Genomic DNA, 16,726 nt, shown 5'->3' with positions numbered 1-16,726 from the left:
AGATGCCAGGATGGAGGAGAATTCCCAGTCCTGTTACGTCCTACTCCCAGCATCCCAGTGGAGAACCTACAAGTCAGTGAATCACTGTGGGAGATGCCCTTTGGTTTAAAATGCGCCTTCCATAATACCAACTCCTGTTGTCCCCCTTCTTACACACTTCTTTCCATCTCTGACCCCATACACACCCCTACATCTGTATTTAATTGAAATTCCAGATGCTTTCTACTTGGCTAAGAATCCTGACTGAATTCTCCTCCTCCTAAGGTCCCATTTCCTCATCTATATCAATCCAAGAGACTTTTACCCCCAAAACAGTGTCCACAGGTACATCGCCATAGTGTATCACATTTTGCTTCTTTTAAACTATTCTTAATTTGAGGCAATTTAAGAGAAGGTGTGGAAGTGGGGGGTGAGTTGTGGGGATTTACTCATCCTTGTGCTTTCACAGAACAACTCAGACCTGAGGCCAGATCAGAGCTGGAGAGTAAGCAAGTCTATAAAAGAAGGAACATAATGAGGGTGGGGTAGCTGGTAGCTACCTGAAGCTAACGGTCAGTGTGCTATCAAGTCAAAGACCACCTGTGCTATCCTCTGAGCCTGCCCCTAAAGCAGTTCACAGAGAGGAATTTAGGAATTGGAGGGACCTTAGGGCTTCTGCAGTCCATCTTCTACCTGATGGGGCTCACTGCTACAGCCCGCTCCACATTTCTCAGTCAAAGCACAGGTAAGAAGAGAGCATCATGGGCTTTGGATTCTGACAAACTGGGTTCATCTCCTACGGCTGTCCCTTATTGGCTTTGCGACTCTAAGTTAACCTTCAAAGCCTTCTTATCCCTGTCTGTAAAATCATATCCTGCCTCACAGGGTTGTTGAGAGGTTAAATGAAGAAATGCACATTAGGGGCCTAGAGCAGTGGTTAATAAATGGTGGTGTTACAACTACCTCTCAGTATCTTCCTAGCCTAGGTGCCCCTGCTCACCTGCTCTCTTCCCCCTGTGCCCAGCTCTGCAGAACATTCCAGAATTAAACCCCAAAGAAGGGCAGTAGAATAGGATCATAAAGCCATGAGCAAGGCCTGGACACTGCTCAAAAGTCATAGCTGGGTCTTCCCTGATATCGTTTTCTCTCCCAAACCTCATTCTCTTTCCTCCCTCCCTACCCATTCCCAATGAGTACAGTCCCCTACCCTCAACCTTCCAAGACTCTTATTTTATGCTTTTAAACTTTTTTCTTTATTTAGACAGAAAAGACCAACTCTTTAAAAGTAAAATGCAATAAATAAATAAGTTAAGCATAGAGAACTGTCTGAAACTGACTCCCCAGTCTCCCCTTACCACTCCCACCCCCACCCTTTTATTATCCCTAAAACCTCTTCCTAAAGAAAATGATCAGGTAATAAACCCCTTTGGCCCTCCCTACATCCCTCCTCCCAAATACCCAATTACCCCCAAAGCAAAGGGAGAAATCAAGAGAGAAAAAATTCAAGGGCAACATTGTCTAAACTCCCAGAAAGAGATGGCAGCGTCCGGGCCAGGCCGGGCGGGCTGGATAACGCACGGGTGGTAGTGGTATTTACACGGAGGGGACCAGCAGAGACTGTAAACATTTTTATGGGTTCAGGGGGAGGTCTTTTCCTCGTGAAAGGAGGAGGGTCTCTGTGGCTGACTGGCAGAGAGGCAGCCCTCAGGGCTCCCCCACATCCTCCTTAGAGGGGGCCCTTGGGGGAGGCAGTGAGTTTTAGGGCTGGGAGCCCGGGATTCAGGGATATCCTACCTCTAGCTGAGGGTGGAGGAGGGTGGGAGAGCCAGCGTCTGAGAAACCCCTAATGTGGGGAATTGGCTGGGACAAGGGTGGGCTGGGGAATGTGTAGGCGGCCCCCCTGCCCTCCCGGGGCCTGCACAGGTAGAACAGGCCCCCTGGTGGGGAGGCAAGTACAGATGCTGGGCACAGAAGGCCCACCACAGAAGCCCCAGCAGAAGGCAGATACCCTGGAAACTTCAAGCTTTTTCCTTGCTCCCTCACAAAGGCCAAAAGGGCCTCTGGGAGGAATCAGGCCCTTGGAGCCAGGGAAACATAGCCATGGCTCTCCAGAGAGGCAGGGTGGTGGGAGTGGGCTGGTCCTTTGCCCCCAGGGCCACGAAGCAGCTTTTGTCCCAGAGCCCAGTCAAGGCCTGGGGCAGATGTGCAGAGAGGGCTGGGGTCAGCTGTGGGAAGAGGGTGTGAGGTGCCCCTTCCTCTGGTATCTGCAGACCTGTGAAGGAAGGAAACATGGGTGAAGCATAGGGAAGACGGCAGCTGATGCAGGTCACAGGCTCTCGGAAGGGAGGAAGCTGGCGGAGGGTTGGCAGTGTCTAGGATGGGGCTGCCTGAGGAAGGCAGGTCATCAGAAAGGCCTCAGTCCGAATGGAACCATCTGGCTCCCCCCCCCAGCCACGAGAGCAAGGGGCAGGGTTAGAGGAGACAGGAGGGAGGGGGTGAAAGATACAAGAAACCAAAAGATATTAGGAAACAGTCAAACAGCCCATGAAAAAAATAAAAGACTGGAAGATACAGAGAGACCTAGTGGGGGAGAGAGACAAAGAAAGGAGACGACGGGCAAGCAGGGATAACTGAGAGAAGGAAGAAGGGGATGCGTGTGAGACAGACTCCTAGAGAAAGAGAAGGGAACATCTGCAGAGAAGGCCAGGGTGGGACCCGGGACCCAGGAATGGGCTTAGGGATGGAGTCTCAGTGGGTGAGACCACCCCAGCCCCTAGGTAATGCTCTAATTCCTTTTTGGAAAGGAACAAAGAAAGCAAGAGAGAAATACACAGAACACAAACCACAGTCACCAACCACTGTTGACCAAGCACATCCCGCGCACTGCCCCTGGCCCTGACTCTGGGCTGGGGGGCACTTCCCTCCGCGGCCCCCTCCCCAAATAACAAACGATCGGCTCCAAAGACAACACGCTCATTCCATGCAACTTACAGGGGCCCGGAGCAGGGGTCCGGGGATGGGGGCTTCGGCCGACAATGGACACGGGCCCTGGGCTGGGGGCCCCCAGGGTGGGGGAAGTTAAGCAGCCAGGATTGGGGGGAAAGGGGAGAAACAGAAAATGTGGGTATCGTTCTTGGGTTGTGTTTTTTCAAGGGTTTGGTCCAAAAGAGATTAAATAACACAACAATAACCAAGGTTCACAGCTCTATGGCCATGAGATCCGGGTGGTGACAGGCAATGGGGTGGAGGGGACCTGATAAGTAAAATTCATAGGCAATGCAACATTTCAACCTCCTCCACCTAAACCAAAACAACTCCCAGGAGGCCTGGAGATTGGGATCCCCCTAGTCTATCTTGTGGACTCTCTATTGCCCCATGGGTCTACTGCTTCATAAGAGAAATCACCTGAAGTCCAGGACAATGAGGACCTGAAGTCCCTACTTCTCAGGAGAGCAGAGATTCCAAGAGTCAGTGATTCTAGGACCTTCCAGTACCCTAAACAAGCCCCCTTATTTCCCAAATCCTAATCCCCTAATTCCACTCCAAACCCAAAGGAAAACCAGAAAGAGAAAGACACAGAAACACAGACAATGACCAGACAAATGAGACCAGATATTGTGGAAGATCTGGGCAGTGGACACAGATATATATACAGACTTGGCTCTTTCTGGGGTCACAAGGGTTGTGTGTGTGTGTGTGTGTGTGTGCGTGTGTGCGTGTGTGTGCGCGCGCGCACGCTGGTGCATGAGGGAGGGGGAGAGGGAGGGGGGAGAGAGGAAGAGACTCGGATGATAGAAAACAGCTGAGGGACCTGTCCCAGATCCCTGCTTGAAGTGCCCAGTGTCAGGGATGGGAGTGGGGTAGGCATCCCTGAGGGTGGTGGAAGATGGGGTGGGGGCAGTCTAATTGAGGGCCCTGGCTGCAGTGTGCAGGGGCTGGAGACAGAGGGCACAAGACAGGAGCAGGACCCACCTGGGGCCCTTAGTAGGGCCGGTTGGCATCCTTAGGCCGCTTTAGCTGGACTTTGAGGCGCTTCATGCCGATCTGGAAGCCATTCATGGCCTGGATGGCAGCCTGGGCACTGGCCGGATTGTCGAAACTCACAAAACCTGAGATGAGAGGGGCATGAGGCCCAGCCTGGCCCCATCTTGCTCTCCTGTGCTTAGGGCCAGGGCCTGTTCTTTGGTTTCCCAGCACCACCCTACTTCCTCCAGGTATTCCAAGTACCTGGAAAACTGCCTGGCACAGAGTAGGCATTCAGTAAGAATTAGTTGACTGATGCTTCGAATGAATGAATCCAGTCTGACTACTCACACAAACTAGGACATACTTTATAGCTTTCTTTTCAGGGTAGCCCCTTAGCCTGGATAGCTCTGAACCTGCCTTTTGAAAGCTGCCACTTCCAAACCCTAAGTGGCTTCTGAAACAGGGCAGTTGAGAATATTCCCTTTCTCTCCTGGAGTAGCCTTTCAAAGATGTGAAGGCAACTAAAGCCTACTCCCTCAGTCTTCCTTTTGAAAAACAAACATCGCCAGACACGGAGCCTATTTCAGACCTCGTAGAAAATGAATCTGGCCAGTTCTTAAGGAGATGAATGAAGGTGTGGTTTTCTGAAAAAAGAGATGGGCCTGGGCAACAACTGGTATGGGATACTGGGTGAGTTAAAAGTGGTTCTTTTGTATCCTTGAAGAATCAGGATTTCAGATACTGGGTCCGTTGTGACCTAAGTGCCTTCAAATGTATCATACCTTGTACTAATTTGCAGTTTGGCAAAAAATGTGCCATATTTTGTCTTTTGGATCATCATATTCTTACCAAAACATTTGCTCTGATTGGTGGCCCGGTCAACAAAGACTTTGGCTGAGATGACGTGGCCAAAAGGGACAAACATTTGGAGGATCTCTGAATCAGTGAACTCCTGGGGCAGATGGTAGATGAAGATGTTGCAGCCATCAGGGCCTGGGTGACAGCAGAGACAAAAGGAAGGACTCAGTGATTGGGAGACACAGACTCTCAAAGCAAAAGTCCCAGGGAAAGCAGATCCTGGGAGGACTCTCCAATCCCAATGTCAACAATGTGGGCCAGGGCTCCAGCCCTCTCCTCCCCCTCGCTTTTGTCCCCACACATGGGGCAAGAGCTAGGCTTGGTGCAGGGCAACGGAGTCCCCAAGCCCACAGGGCATTCCTATCTGAAGTCTCTCAGCTTTGAGGACCCCGCCAGACACCTTCTCGTTGCTGCTGCTGTTGCTGTTGCTGTTGCTGCTGCTGCTGTTGAGGGGGTGGTGGGGGCTGCTGGGCGACCAGGGCTGGAGGCTGCGGGAATGCAGGCGCAACCAGGCTGTAGGCTGCTGGGTAGGCTGCTGGGGTGGGGAGAACAGAGAGAGCTAATGGGCTTCCCTGACTCCTGGGCCCTCCCAGTCAACCGTCACTCCCTTGCCCTAGTCCTGGCCATAGAATCTAGGGCTGAGAGTTTGTCAGGGAAGAAGCTGCCTCAGAGCACTGGGTGTGCTGCCCCTAAAGATCCATCCTCCCAAGTATGGCTTGTCAGTAAAGCCTAAAGGGGGTGGTTGGCAGGGAGCCAAGAAGCCCAGACCCAGTTTCTGAGCCTCTTTTCTTCTTGCCATCCCTCCCACCTGGGCAGGGGCCTGGGCTAGGGTGACTCACCTGTGTAGTGCTGCATCCCTGCATAGGCCTGCTGCAGGGGGTCCACGGGGGCCGCGGGGCTCTGGGCTGGGGAGAGCAGCACCAGACCATGAGAGTGGACCTGGGACACAGTGGGAGCCCCACCAGCACCTCTCCGAGCAGAGGCAGGGCAAGTGGGGAGGGAAGCCTCATCCAGGCATGGGGCATGAAGTGAGAAGGGGGAAGTGCACAAAGCAGTGGGAAGCAGGGAGAGCACAGCATAGGAAGACTTGAGTCCATGACTGTCTTGCAACCTCGAACAAGTGACTTCACCTCCTCAAGCCTCAACTTCCCTGGCCAAGAATGGGAAGAAGCATCTCTGCTCAGGCTGACAGAGCAGGAGAAAGCATCAGTAACTCTGAAAGCTGGGGAGGGAAGGTGTGTTCTGGCTGCTGGCAATGGGAGTGGTGGCTTGGATGGCTGCTGGGGACAGGGGTGGGCAGGAAGAGAGCCCCACCTGGGTAGGGGTGAACCCCGTTGGGATACAGAGCATCAGGGGCAGGCTGCCCAGTGGGCTGGGTGGGCACTGGGCTGTAGCCGTTGACACCCAGGGCAGCAGGGATGGCAGAGACGGGTGTGGCAGCAATGGCAGGAGGGGTGCTGGTTCCTGGGGGGGAGAAGTTACAGAGACAAAGCAGAAAAGCAGACATACACATATAGATGCAGAGAACCAGTCAGCAAGTCTGAAGAAGGAAGCAGACCACTTTCTGACCTCTGAGCCCCTCCCAGGTCCCTCGACTTCTCTGAGCAATGCCTTGTATCCCTCCCTACCCCTATCTCACTATAGCTCCCTTGCCCGGCCCTGTTCATGCCCCACCCAGCCCTGCCTTGCACAGGTCTTACCTGAGGATGGGGTGATGGGGGTGGCAATGAGGCCGTTGGCATTGATGGCAGCCATGTGCTGCATCTGCACGGCAGCCATGGTGGCCATGGGGCTGAGGTAGGCACTGTGAGCCGCTACCAGGGCCGCCTGCTGCTGCATCAGCTGGGGGCAGGGGAGAGAGGACACTGGGGCCAGGCCTCTTGCACCTGGTCTGGCTCCCTCCCAGTCCTGCGCCTTGGCATGAGAGGGTGGGGGCAGGACCCAGGTAGCCCAGAGGGACATGGGGGTGGGCTGGGCCCAGCACCAGGGGCAGTGCTTACAGCCTGGGTGTAGGCGCTGTAGGCTCCAAACTGGAGGGCGATGGGGCTGAACATGCCCAGCTGGGTGGCCACCTGTTGCATTCGGCGGAGACCTCGCTCCTTCTCTGTGTCAGCAAACTTCACCACCAGGCTGGACGAGGCACCCTGGGCAGGGACCCCATGTGCAGGTCAGCAGGGCAGAGTCAGGATCTCTCCTCCCAGATCCCTTAGGACCCGGCCTCAGGTCCACCCTCATGGCTCAGCCTCTTTGGGAAGGCAGCTACCATTTTGCCTACCATCAGATGGGGAAATTTTAATCCCATCCTCTCCCTGCACTAGGATGTGCAAGAGGCTAGAAAAAGTTGACGAATGCAAAGACACGCACTTGAAAAGTGAAAGGCCTAATGAACAGAAAGGGCATCCTTGGCTTCTCTGTGAGGATTCAGCTGGAAATCATCCCCACAGTGGATTAGTCACAGAAAATGTGCTAACACAGCCTGGTCTTGCCTTGCATCTGCCTTGCCTCCCTTACCACGACTCCCACCCCACACCCCAATCTCGATGGTGTGCTCAGGAGATGCAGCCTCAACGTTAATACCAGCCTGAGCCAAACAAAAACCAAACTGGAACATCTGAAGGATTGTCATTGAATCCTACACTCTGAGCTGGAGGAGCCTAGGGTCACCTAATACAGTTCTCTCTGCTGCTGCATCCTCGACCAAGTGCCTGCTGAGTGCATGCTCAGCCTCTGCTGGAGAACCCCAAATTATGGGAACCACTCTTCCTTCTGCACCAGCTGGTTTCATTTTAGAGGTTTGCTCTGCTGGGGAACCCCCTAGAGTGCAGTCTGTTGACCCAATGCTAATAATGTTTGGGGCAGCAGAAAAAACATGCAAAAGGCATCTGGGGTCTCTAAGCCAGTGAGTGTGCTGATGTCCCAGCAAATGACAGTGGAGGGTATGGGAAGGCAGAAGAGATGGGAGATGAAGGGAGGGCTGAGGAATGTAGAGGTCAGGAGAGGAGGATGAGGGAATTTGGACTGTAGATGGGGGACAGGGATAGGAAAATAGGAGGGATGGTATCTGGGATGTGAGTGTGTCCCTAAGCGGTTTGGTTCTTCTGGCAAAACACTTCTTTCAAATAAATTCAAAGATCTATTCTGAGTGGACTGTGCCTCTGTGCCAGAGCTGGGCGGGCAGGCCAGGTGGAAAGGAGAGGCCCGAGGGGCGGGAAGCAGGGCTCACCGGCAGGGTCCGGCTGCTGTGAAGGGTGTTGATGGCTGCCTGGGCCTCCGCGTGGGTCTGGAACTTCACGAAGGCGCAGCCTAGAGAGGTTAAGGTGGCGGGGGAAAAGGTGAGCGCCCCTCTCCCCAGATCCCTCCCCGTCAAACCCAATGCTCAGAGAGCGGGGTGGAGGTGGGGGATGGGGGTGTCCGGGAAAGCCAGTGGCCCCACGGGGAAAGGCAGCAGTGGGCAGACTACCTTTGCTGGTGCCATCTGGTCCCCGGAGCACAGTGCACTCGTCTATGGTCCCGAAAGGCTCAAACATCTTCCGGACGTCCTCATCTGTCTGCTGCTTCCCTAGCATCCCCACAAAGAGCTTCCGGTCTTCTGGGGGGTGGGGACAGGAAGAGGGCGTGTTCAGGGCCTCCAGCTGCGTTTTCAACCCCTTCACCTTCCACTCTTCCCTGGAGCTCCTGACTGGAGCCCAATGGCTCTCGGATGTGAAAGAGGCGATGATTGGGGAATGAAGCACAGTTACAGAGTGCTCATCCCAGCTCTGAGGACTTGCTCTCCACTCTGGGCCTCAGTTTTGCCATCTCTACAATGGACCAGATCTCACCCCCTCTGACCACATTAACTCCTAACCCCACCTTGACTGGGAACTCCTCAGAATTGTCGGACTTTCTTCCTCAAGAAAGGCTGCCCCTCAGCTACTCCAAGCCCTGGGCCTGGGGATGGCAGGATAGGGACCGAATGGAAAGGTACAGAACCTACCTCCTCGGCTCTCGCTGTCAGCTGGCTTGACCTGGATCGGCCTGTTCATCTAAAGGAGAGAAGAGAAGGCAGCTGCTGGGGATCTCCTCAGAACACCCAAGAGCCCTCCCGAGGCCAGAATCTGGGAGCAAGCCCCAGACTCATTCGGTTTCCCTGGTCCTCTAAATTTCTGATGGGAAGGAAGGGACAAGGCCTAATCTTGTTTAGGATTAGGACCTGCGGGGATTAGAGGCAGTGAAGAAGGGATGCAGAGGAAGATGCTCATGGGCCACAGCTCCAGGCTTAGGTTGGGCCCCAGCTGAATTGGCCAGGAATAGGTGCTGCTCTCCTGAGGGGGAGAAGGGTGCCTGCCCACAGGGCCTGTATGCTGAGATAGAGCCTAGCCAAGGTGGCTATTCAACAGAGCTGCCTCAATTCTACAAGGTAGGAATAGAAGCCACCCCATGAAGAAGCTCCAGGGAGGACTCAGGTCTGAGGGAGACCCCAAAGAGGTCTAGACTTCCTTCTGACCCCTAGAGGTGAGTCTGTCTCTTTTTCTGTCCTCCTATACCCCTTGACCCCAGGGGGAAGGCACTCGGGCAGCACAAAGGGAGCAGATGCCCAGTCTCCGTGGCAACAGGAGAATGCGCACCATGGCAACCGCCCACTCAGCCTGATTTATCCGTCCCCGTCGCCCTGGCGACCATGGTGACGTCATTACTGCTCCACACACCCAGAGTAGGAGTGGGGAGGGGGTTGGGAACAGGGTATGCTGGGGGTGGAGGATCTGGTGGGGACTGGGAGTGGGGGAGGAGCACAGGAAAGCTTCCTGATTCTGGAAGGAGGTGTGCAGCGCACGCCCCGCAGGGGCCTTACTGTCTCTTCTCCTGCCTGCCTCCTCCAGAGAAATCCTTGGTGTCCCCAGAGCACCGAGACAGCTCTAAATGAAGAGATGCTGTCCCATGCTCCTTCACAATTTTTCCTGTGTACGGAAGTCCTCCAGAGCTCTAACCTCTCCCCGACCCCTGCAGCATCTCCCTTTGTTCAGTCTTCAGAGGGAATGGAGAAAGTCCTAGTTCCACTCTCCATATTCTTGTCTGGTGAGAGGACTTAGAAATTATTCTCGCTGGTTGATTTCCTTAACCAGGATGGGGAGCATCATAGGAACTGGAGAGGGAGAAGGACTCAGTATTCAGTGTCTGAAAATATTTGGCTGTTGAGGACTTTGACCACTGGGCCCACACCTAGGTGCCCCATTTTTCTGGTGGTGGGGCAGTCCTGGTTCCAGTGACCAAAAAAATTAAAATAAAATAACCCATTCATTTGCATTCTGAGGGTGGGGCTACAGGTACCCTCTGGAAAGGCACAGAACTGGGAGGAAAGGAGACCTGGGTTTGAGGACCAGCCCTGCCACTCACTAGCTGGGTGACCTTGGACAAGTCATTCTCTCCTCTGGGCTTCAACTTCCTTGTCTGTAAAACATGGGGATGGATCAGACAATCGCTAGTCAGATTCCCGTTAGCTCTAGTGTTATAGCGCTTGGAGATCTTGTGTGGCATCACTAACACAGAGAAGTGCAGAAATAATAGTTGTCGCCTGCCCCTTCTCACACTGGATCTTCTTTCCAAGTATCAGATCACACCAGTCAGTCTGGCCGGACTCTACCAGTTAAGTGTCCCAGCCTTGCACCAAATCTAAGCTTCACCTCAAATGATAGTCGTTCCCAGGGCCCCACCCCCAGAGCTCTGGCTCTGAGAGCAGCTGGTGGGGAAGGAGGGTAACCAGCACACAAATCCTCCAGCCAATCTGCCCCCAGCTTTATCTTCCATCAATCTGGGATTATCCCATCCGAGGTTCAATCTCCTTAGGAGTGTGCATGTGTGCGTGTGCGTGTGCACTCGTGCGCATGTGTACGCAAGGCAAGGCATGGGGTCAGCCCTCGGGGGTCTTTCACCTCCTCTGCTGTACTCTAGCTAAAGCAATCAGGAAATTCCCTCACAGGCACCTTAACAGCCAGGCACCTGCCCCCACCCACCAGAGGTAGAGTCGGTACCAGGGTCACAGCACTGGAGGATCTTTATGCTTGGCACAAACCCCTTCCTTCCCACCAGGCCCTTGGGGATTTGCTGTTGTAGGTGGAGATGGGGAGCCTGGGACCCAGAGAGAAAGGATGTGGTTCTTTCCCTCACAGGCCTCCAGGCACAAAAATAGCATATCAGTAAATACCCACAGCTGATGTGGATTTGCACAAAGACACACACAAATGTACAGACCACAGTACGGACCACAATGATGGCAGGTTCACCCCCACACACCCTCACAGGCAGGCTCCCTCGGTGCCCCCAGCGCCCCATTCCCAGCCTCCTCCTCCTCGGCCCAGCACTTCCTGTGGGAAGCTCAGGCTTTGTTAGCTCAGCTCGGGCACACCTGCCCCCTCCCTTGAGTCCAGCTGTGCCCTGTTTACCTGGCAACCAGGCGCCAGTGCCTCTCTTCCCTGGCTACACCCACCGGGTGATAAGCCTTCCCTAGAGCCTCCCAAAGATGAAGGGGCTATTTATACCCCAATCCCTATTGCTGAGCTCCCTCCCTCCACCAACATGATCATGATTTTAAGGCCCTCATCCCTCTCACCCATAGCAAAGACCCCACTTCCAAGAAGAGCTCATCGTTCCCACAAAATCTAATTCTCTTCAGGGCACAGACCTGGTGCCTGGTCACTCCCAGATCCACACTTGTTTGTGGTGTCCCAGACCACACACAGGTCCTCCTCATGGAGACAGAATCCACCCTCCCAGTCACAAGCTGAGAGGAAAGGCCCATGTCCTCAGACTGGGATTTTGGTCCAGAGAAGAGAAGGAAGGGTGGGCCAGACAGAGGGTGTCTCTCACACTATGGCCTCCAGGAGGCCATACTGTGCTCCCAGGATGAATCCAGGGACCTGTGGCAGAGCCACTCCCGGTGACTCTTAGGGGAGAGAAGAGGAAACAGCCATATCCCAGCCCCCATTTTTTTCTCTGCTGCCCAAAACATCACCCTGATATGGTGGCACCTTCTAGATTCTGGGGTGACAAACATGGGGAGCAAGGAGAGAGGGCTAAATGCCACCAGTAAAAAAAAAACAAAAACAAACCTGAAGTAGGAGAGCATGAAGATTAGACTTCGTAGGAAGGACTTCTCAAAACAAGTGTGCCTGAGCTGGTACACTGTGTGCAGGCGCACATGCACACACCGCACGTACACACATACGCGACTGTCTGAGGGGGAAGGCAGGTGGCAGGAGAAAAGACCTGGGGGATCCAAGGGATCAGGTGGGGCTTGGTCACAGACCTCTGCTTCCCTTGACTGGCCTGGGTCTGCTCCCCCAAATCCTTAGCAGGGATCCCCCTTGGAGGATGGAACCCCTCATTTCCTACTAGAAACTCTGTCAGATCCCTCTGGATTCTGTCCCCTGAGTCGAGGGCCAAAGTGGAGAACCCAGCATTGTCGCCTGGGAGCTCTGGAGCAGGGCTAGACAATCATTAATCCGGATGCCTTCTCCCTCTCTGCCCTGACTTCTCAGGAGGGGCACCCAGCACACAGCTCTGCCCGAGCTGCACAGCAGCAGGAGGGGGACAGAGTCAGGGCACATGCCCACCCCCAGGCCCACTCTGGTCTTGTTTTTTCTCTCTTTTCCCCCAATTCCTCTGGTTCCTTCAGGGGCTCTGAATGAGGAGACAACAGAAAGACAAGTGGCAATGGAGATGAAAACTTGATTTGTAAGGGGCCTCCACAGAGAAAAGAGGGGGAAGAAAAGTTGGGACTTGAAGAGTCCCCACTTCCCAGGCAGGCGTGCCCACACCCAACACATCTGGCCTGTCAGGTGCTCATGTGCATGTGTGCACGAACACACACTTGCCTTGGACACACACACGCACAGGTCCTAACTCTTCGGGGCAGTGGCTGTTCTTGTCACCAACTGGGATGAGATAGCTGGGGGTGGGGGGCAGCTGGATTTCTGCAGTTGAATTTGCTTTCCTTGCAGTACTCAAGGGTTGAGGGCATGGCAGGGACCTATGAAGCATTTGAAGTTGGGGGTGGTTGAAGCAGTTCTAGTTTTCCTAGACCCCCCTTTTCACATCAGTTTTGTCTATTTCCCTCCCGGGAAGAGATGGATGACCAGCATCATTCTCCACTTCCCAAATGGGGAAGAGGAGAGGCCAGGACAGGTGTGTCTCCAGCACCCAGACCATGCTGAGCAGATGTGTGCCAAATGCAAGGATGGAATTAGGTCTCAGGTAGGACTTCCTGGATTCACAGTCTGGGAAAAGAAGACAGCAAAAGGGAATAGGGCATCCTTTCCCCTAAGGTTTTGTGACTGGGGAGCAGTGTGAGGTTTTTTATTCCTGCCCTCAGTAGCCAGCCCAAGCTTGGGACAATCTGCAAAGCTGGTTGAGAAAAAGAAGAAACAAAGAGGCATGACCTTGCAGGGGGGAGGTGGCATCAGAGGCCACCGCTGCCTCCCTGGACACACTTGGTGGGTTCAGGCCTGATCCTCCACAATGACATCTGCCCCTGTCCTGCTTGCTACCCCAGCTTGCTGCCAGCCCAGGCCTGCCTGGGCCCTGCTCTGCCCTGATGCCCTGTGGCTCTATTCCTCAGGCCGTTCCTGGGAGACAAGAGGGAAGACTGTCTGAGCTCAGAAATCAGTACTGAGATGCCAATCCAGTAGGCACCAGCTGCCTATTCTCAGGCCAGCAGGCCCCCCTCCCCCATCTCACAGTCACCCAACCTGCCTTTCCAGACTTCCTTTCCAGAGCCACAAAAGAATGCCTGGGTGCCTCCTGCTCACCCTGACCCACACTTGGTGTCCAGAGTCTTCTCCCCATAACATCCAATCAGCTAAGTCCTCCCTCTTGTGTTGCCTCATGGACAGGTTGGAAAGTAAGGAAGGGGCTGCTTCTGCTCCTTATAAAGGTCACATTTACTCCACTAATTGCTGTTTTCGTTATCTGCAGGTAAGCAGAAGTGCATGCATCTACAGCAAGAAAGATGGAGCTAGAAAGAGAGAGGGACTTCCTGGTGATGAGAGGAGGTGGAAAATATGCTCAGTGTCTGGGGAGGGTGGTGAGCCCCCTGCCACTTCTCAGGCCTTTCTCAGCCCCCTGGCCCTGCAAAGGACGGGACTCACCCCTGGAAGCGTCTTCTGTTCGTGCAGGGCACTCTGGGCCTTCAGGGCTGAATCGCGGGCACAGTATGTCAGGAAGGCACATCCTGAGGAGGGGCAGGGGCAGAGAGACAGGGTGGGGGTGAGTCCCTGGTCTCTCCTTCCCTAAAGGGCTCCCCCCAAGAGACTGAGGACTGGGAAGCTTTTCTCTTCTTGCCATCTTCTGCCTGGTAGGGTGGGGAGACATCTGAAGGGGGTAGACATTGCCCCAGAAGTGGGGCAGAGATACAGAGGCCTAAAAGCGGGTGGTGATGGAAGAGGAAGGACACTTGAGCTGTTGGGAGATGGGGCTTTGTGGGAGGGTTGGAGAAGGGACATGTGATTGCCAGACCAGTATGTGTAGTGTAGTTTTCTCTCATCCTTATCTGCTCTCCTTTCCCCTTTCTCCTTTGCCTCCATCTCCCTCCATCTTGGTCATCATCACCCCTCTCCTCTTCCATTTTCCCTATTTCTCATCTCTCCCCCGCTCCATGGGAGGCAGATGGAGGGTGGAGAGTGCAACAGAGAAGGAAAGGAAAGAAAGAGCAGTTAGCTGGAAGTGCCTTTTCCCTGGGCTGGCGGGAGCGGGGAGGCAGTGTGGCCCCTCCAATCCCCAGTGCTTGGAGCTCTCCAAGTCCTGATCCCCAGCCCACCCTACTCAGCCCAGGGCCCATGGATAAGCCTGAGGAGTGGCCTCCCTTGACCCCCAGCTCTTGTAACTTTCTAAGTCCCCCACACTTCCCAGATCTTTACCAATCTCTGTCCTTCACACCCTGCTTCTCAGGGCCCTCTCTATAGTCCTGAAGCTGCCCTACAGTCCATGTCCACTCTTCTCAGGTTGAGCACCTGACCCTGTATCCCATTCCCATATTATCTGAGGCTACTCAGGTTCTCGGTCTTGCTCAACACGCACGTGCGTACACACACACACACACACACATCTGCCCAGCTGCTTATCTCCCAAACCAGCTCTCTTGTTCCTCTGTCCTTTCTTGAGTTCATCCCACGACATCAACCCCCAACCTCAATCTCTGGGATTCACATCCCTGCAGCCCTGTTGACAACTCTTCACCCAAAAGAGGCCCCCATTAGTTCTTCATCCTGGAGTCCCCTGGTCACTCTGAGTTCTCTTCCAGCTCCTCCATCCACACTCCCAGCCCCTGAACTCTTCTCCTTCCCTATCAGCCCTTTCCAGCCACTCCATCCCTCCAGCCTGGCTTCCCTCCTCCTCCCAGCCTCCTGGCCCATTCCCTGAAGCCTCTCCAGCCAGGCCTGACCCCTCACCCTTGTGCAGCCCGGTGTACTTGTCTTTGATGACAGTCAGTTCGAAGATCCGACCAAACTGTTCGAAGATGGGCTTCAGGTCCTTTTCCTCCAGATGCCTCGGGATCTGCCCCACAAACAGCTTGATGGCATCCGGCTCCTTCATTGGGGCGGCCCAGGAGGAGGGGCCGAGGGGATCAGGGAGAGGCCCAAAGGCCAAGGGGAGCTGCCCAACAAGGAGGCAAGTGGTGGGGGCCGGGGGCCCAGCCCGGCTGGCTTTCCCTTTTGCCCCCAACCACACTGCTGAGCAGAGAGGTGACTCTTCACACAAAGGAGGCTCAGGGAGTCGAAGGCTAGGGGTCAGGGGTCTAGGCTGACACTGTCATGCCACCAGGGGGCATAGCCCAAACAAATGGTCTCCCTCCTGGTGAGGTTTGGCAAATATCCCAGGCTAAGGGTCAGCGTGGCCAGGGCCTGGAGGGTTAAGGTGGTAGCAGGGGTGTTGGGGCTTAGAGGGCAGGAAACTGTAGGTAGAGATGAGAGCTGGAGACAGGGGAAAAGGTCTGAGGAGGGCGATGGGGAGGAGACTGAGGAGTTAGGGGCCTGCTATGGTTTCCAGCAGCGTCAGTGAGGGGCCCACTCCTGATGTGGGGCAGGTGGATCTCTTGTTGGCTTCCCTGGGGAGGATACCTCCCCTGTGGCTGCTCCTTCTGCTGGGTCCGAAGATCCCTGATGCCAGATGCTTGATCTCTGATGGCGGCAGGGCTCCGGGGGTCCCTTTTGCCCTGCCACCCCCCTTCGGGTCCTCCCCTCAGCCCCCCTCCCACCCCACCCCAGTCCCCAGGCCTGGGCTGCTGCTGGCTTCTCCCGCCGCTGGGGCTGCCTGCCTTCCCGGTCACCTGGGTCCCGGAGCTCTGCTCTCGGCCGCGCTCTCCTCAACAAAAACCTCCCCCCCTCTACACCCCCCCCCACTCCCACCTCCTTTCCCCTGACATCAGTGATGTCAGTCTCAGGGGTAGAACACAAATTCTCTACCCTGGAGAGGGACGCACAATCCAGGCAAGAGCCACGCCTTCTTTCTATCTTCTTCCTCCCCGACTCCCTACCCGCCCCCAGAAGAGCAGCTGGTCCTGTTGATAATACCCCTTCCCCCATCTTACTCCCGATCAGGAGTTGGGCAAGGCACTAAGATGGAGAATTTATAGAGGAGCCCTAAGGTGAGGTCCATTGTTCCGGGGGCTGGAGCTGTCCCCGGTGCTGGAAGAGAAGACCCATGAGATGGTGGGGGGCGGGGGGAGGGGGGAAGAGGGGAGCCCGGCATCTAGGGAGCCAAGTAAAGAAACCAGGGAAAGGAAAACGGGATAGGACAGTTGGGCAGCTTGAGGGCCAAGGAAGGAGCTGTGGACGCGTAGGGAAGCAGGTCGCAGAGTCTGGGGGGAAAGGGCAGAAGGGACCCAGAAAGGAAAAATGAAAAGGGGGGTGGGGTTGGGAAGGGGAGAGCAGAGTGAGTTGAGTGCAGAAAG

General features: G+C 54.9%; 1 protein-coding gene across 3 annotated transcripts; it reads right to left on the bottom strand.

The window, feature by feature from the left end:
- Positions 1–1,212: 1,212 nt before the first annotated feature.
- Positions 1,213–16,179, bottom strand: CELF3 (CUGBP, Elav-like family member 3). Of its 3 annotated transcripts, XM_008575155.1 has the most exons (14): positions 16,103–16,179; positions 15,225–15,330; positions 13,926–14,008; positions 8,780–8,828; positions 8,264–8,389; positions 8,027–8,106; positions 6,804–6,947; positions 6,504–6,645; positions 6,118–6,267; positions 5,643–5,708; positions 5,204–5,338; positions 4,795–4,938; positions 3,952–4,088; positions 1,213–2,251 (listed from the first exon to the last, which is right to left on the bottom strand). In XM_008575155.1, the coding sequence occupies exons 4-13, from the start codon at positions 8,826–8,828 to the stop codon at positions 3,961–3,963; spliced, it is 1,164 nt and encodes a 387-aa protein (XP_008573377.1). In that variant the 5' UTR covers positions 13,926–14,008; positions 15,225–15,330; positions 16,103–16,179; the 3' UTR covers positions 1,213–2,251; positions 3,952–3,960. The 3 variants fall into 3 exon arrangements, with proteins under 3 accessions (XP_008573377.1, XP_008573376.1, XP_008573379.1); XM_008575154.1 differs by having other exon boundaries at positions 15,225–16,154; XM_008575157.1 differs by lacking the exon at positions 16,103–16,179 and having other exon boundaries at positions 2,166–2,251; positions 8,264–8,392; positions 15,225–15,584.
- Between the last annotated feature and the right edge of the window lie 547 nt (positions 16,180–16,726).

The sequence above is a fragment of the Galeopterus variegatus genome, unplaced genomic scaffold, assembly GCF_000696425.1.
Source record: "Galeopterus variegatus unplaced genomic scaffold, G_variegatus-3.0.2 Scaffold1148, whole genome shotgun sequence".
Taxonomy (NCBI): domain Eukaryota; kingdom Metazoa; phylum Chordata; class Mammalia; order Dermoptera; family Cynocephalidae; genus Galeopterus; species Galeopterus variegatus.
This window is presented reverse-complemented; position numbering and strand designations above follow the sequence as displayed.

Bases quoted from the DNA above. Each gene is read 5' to 3' on its own strand.
- CELF3 (XM_008575157.1), bottom strand. From the start codon at position 15,369: ATGAAGGAGCCGGATGCCATCAAGCTGTTTGTGGGGCAGATCCCGAGG. The intron at 5,709-6,117 runs GTGGGGCTCTCT...TGCTCTCCCCAG, and splicing joins CGGGGTTCACCCCTACCCAG to CCCAGAGCCCCGCGGCCCCC. The intron at 5,339-5,642 runs GTGAGTCACCCT...TCCCCACCCCAG, and splicing joins AGGGATGCAGCACTACACAG to CAGCCTACCCAGCAGCCTAC.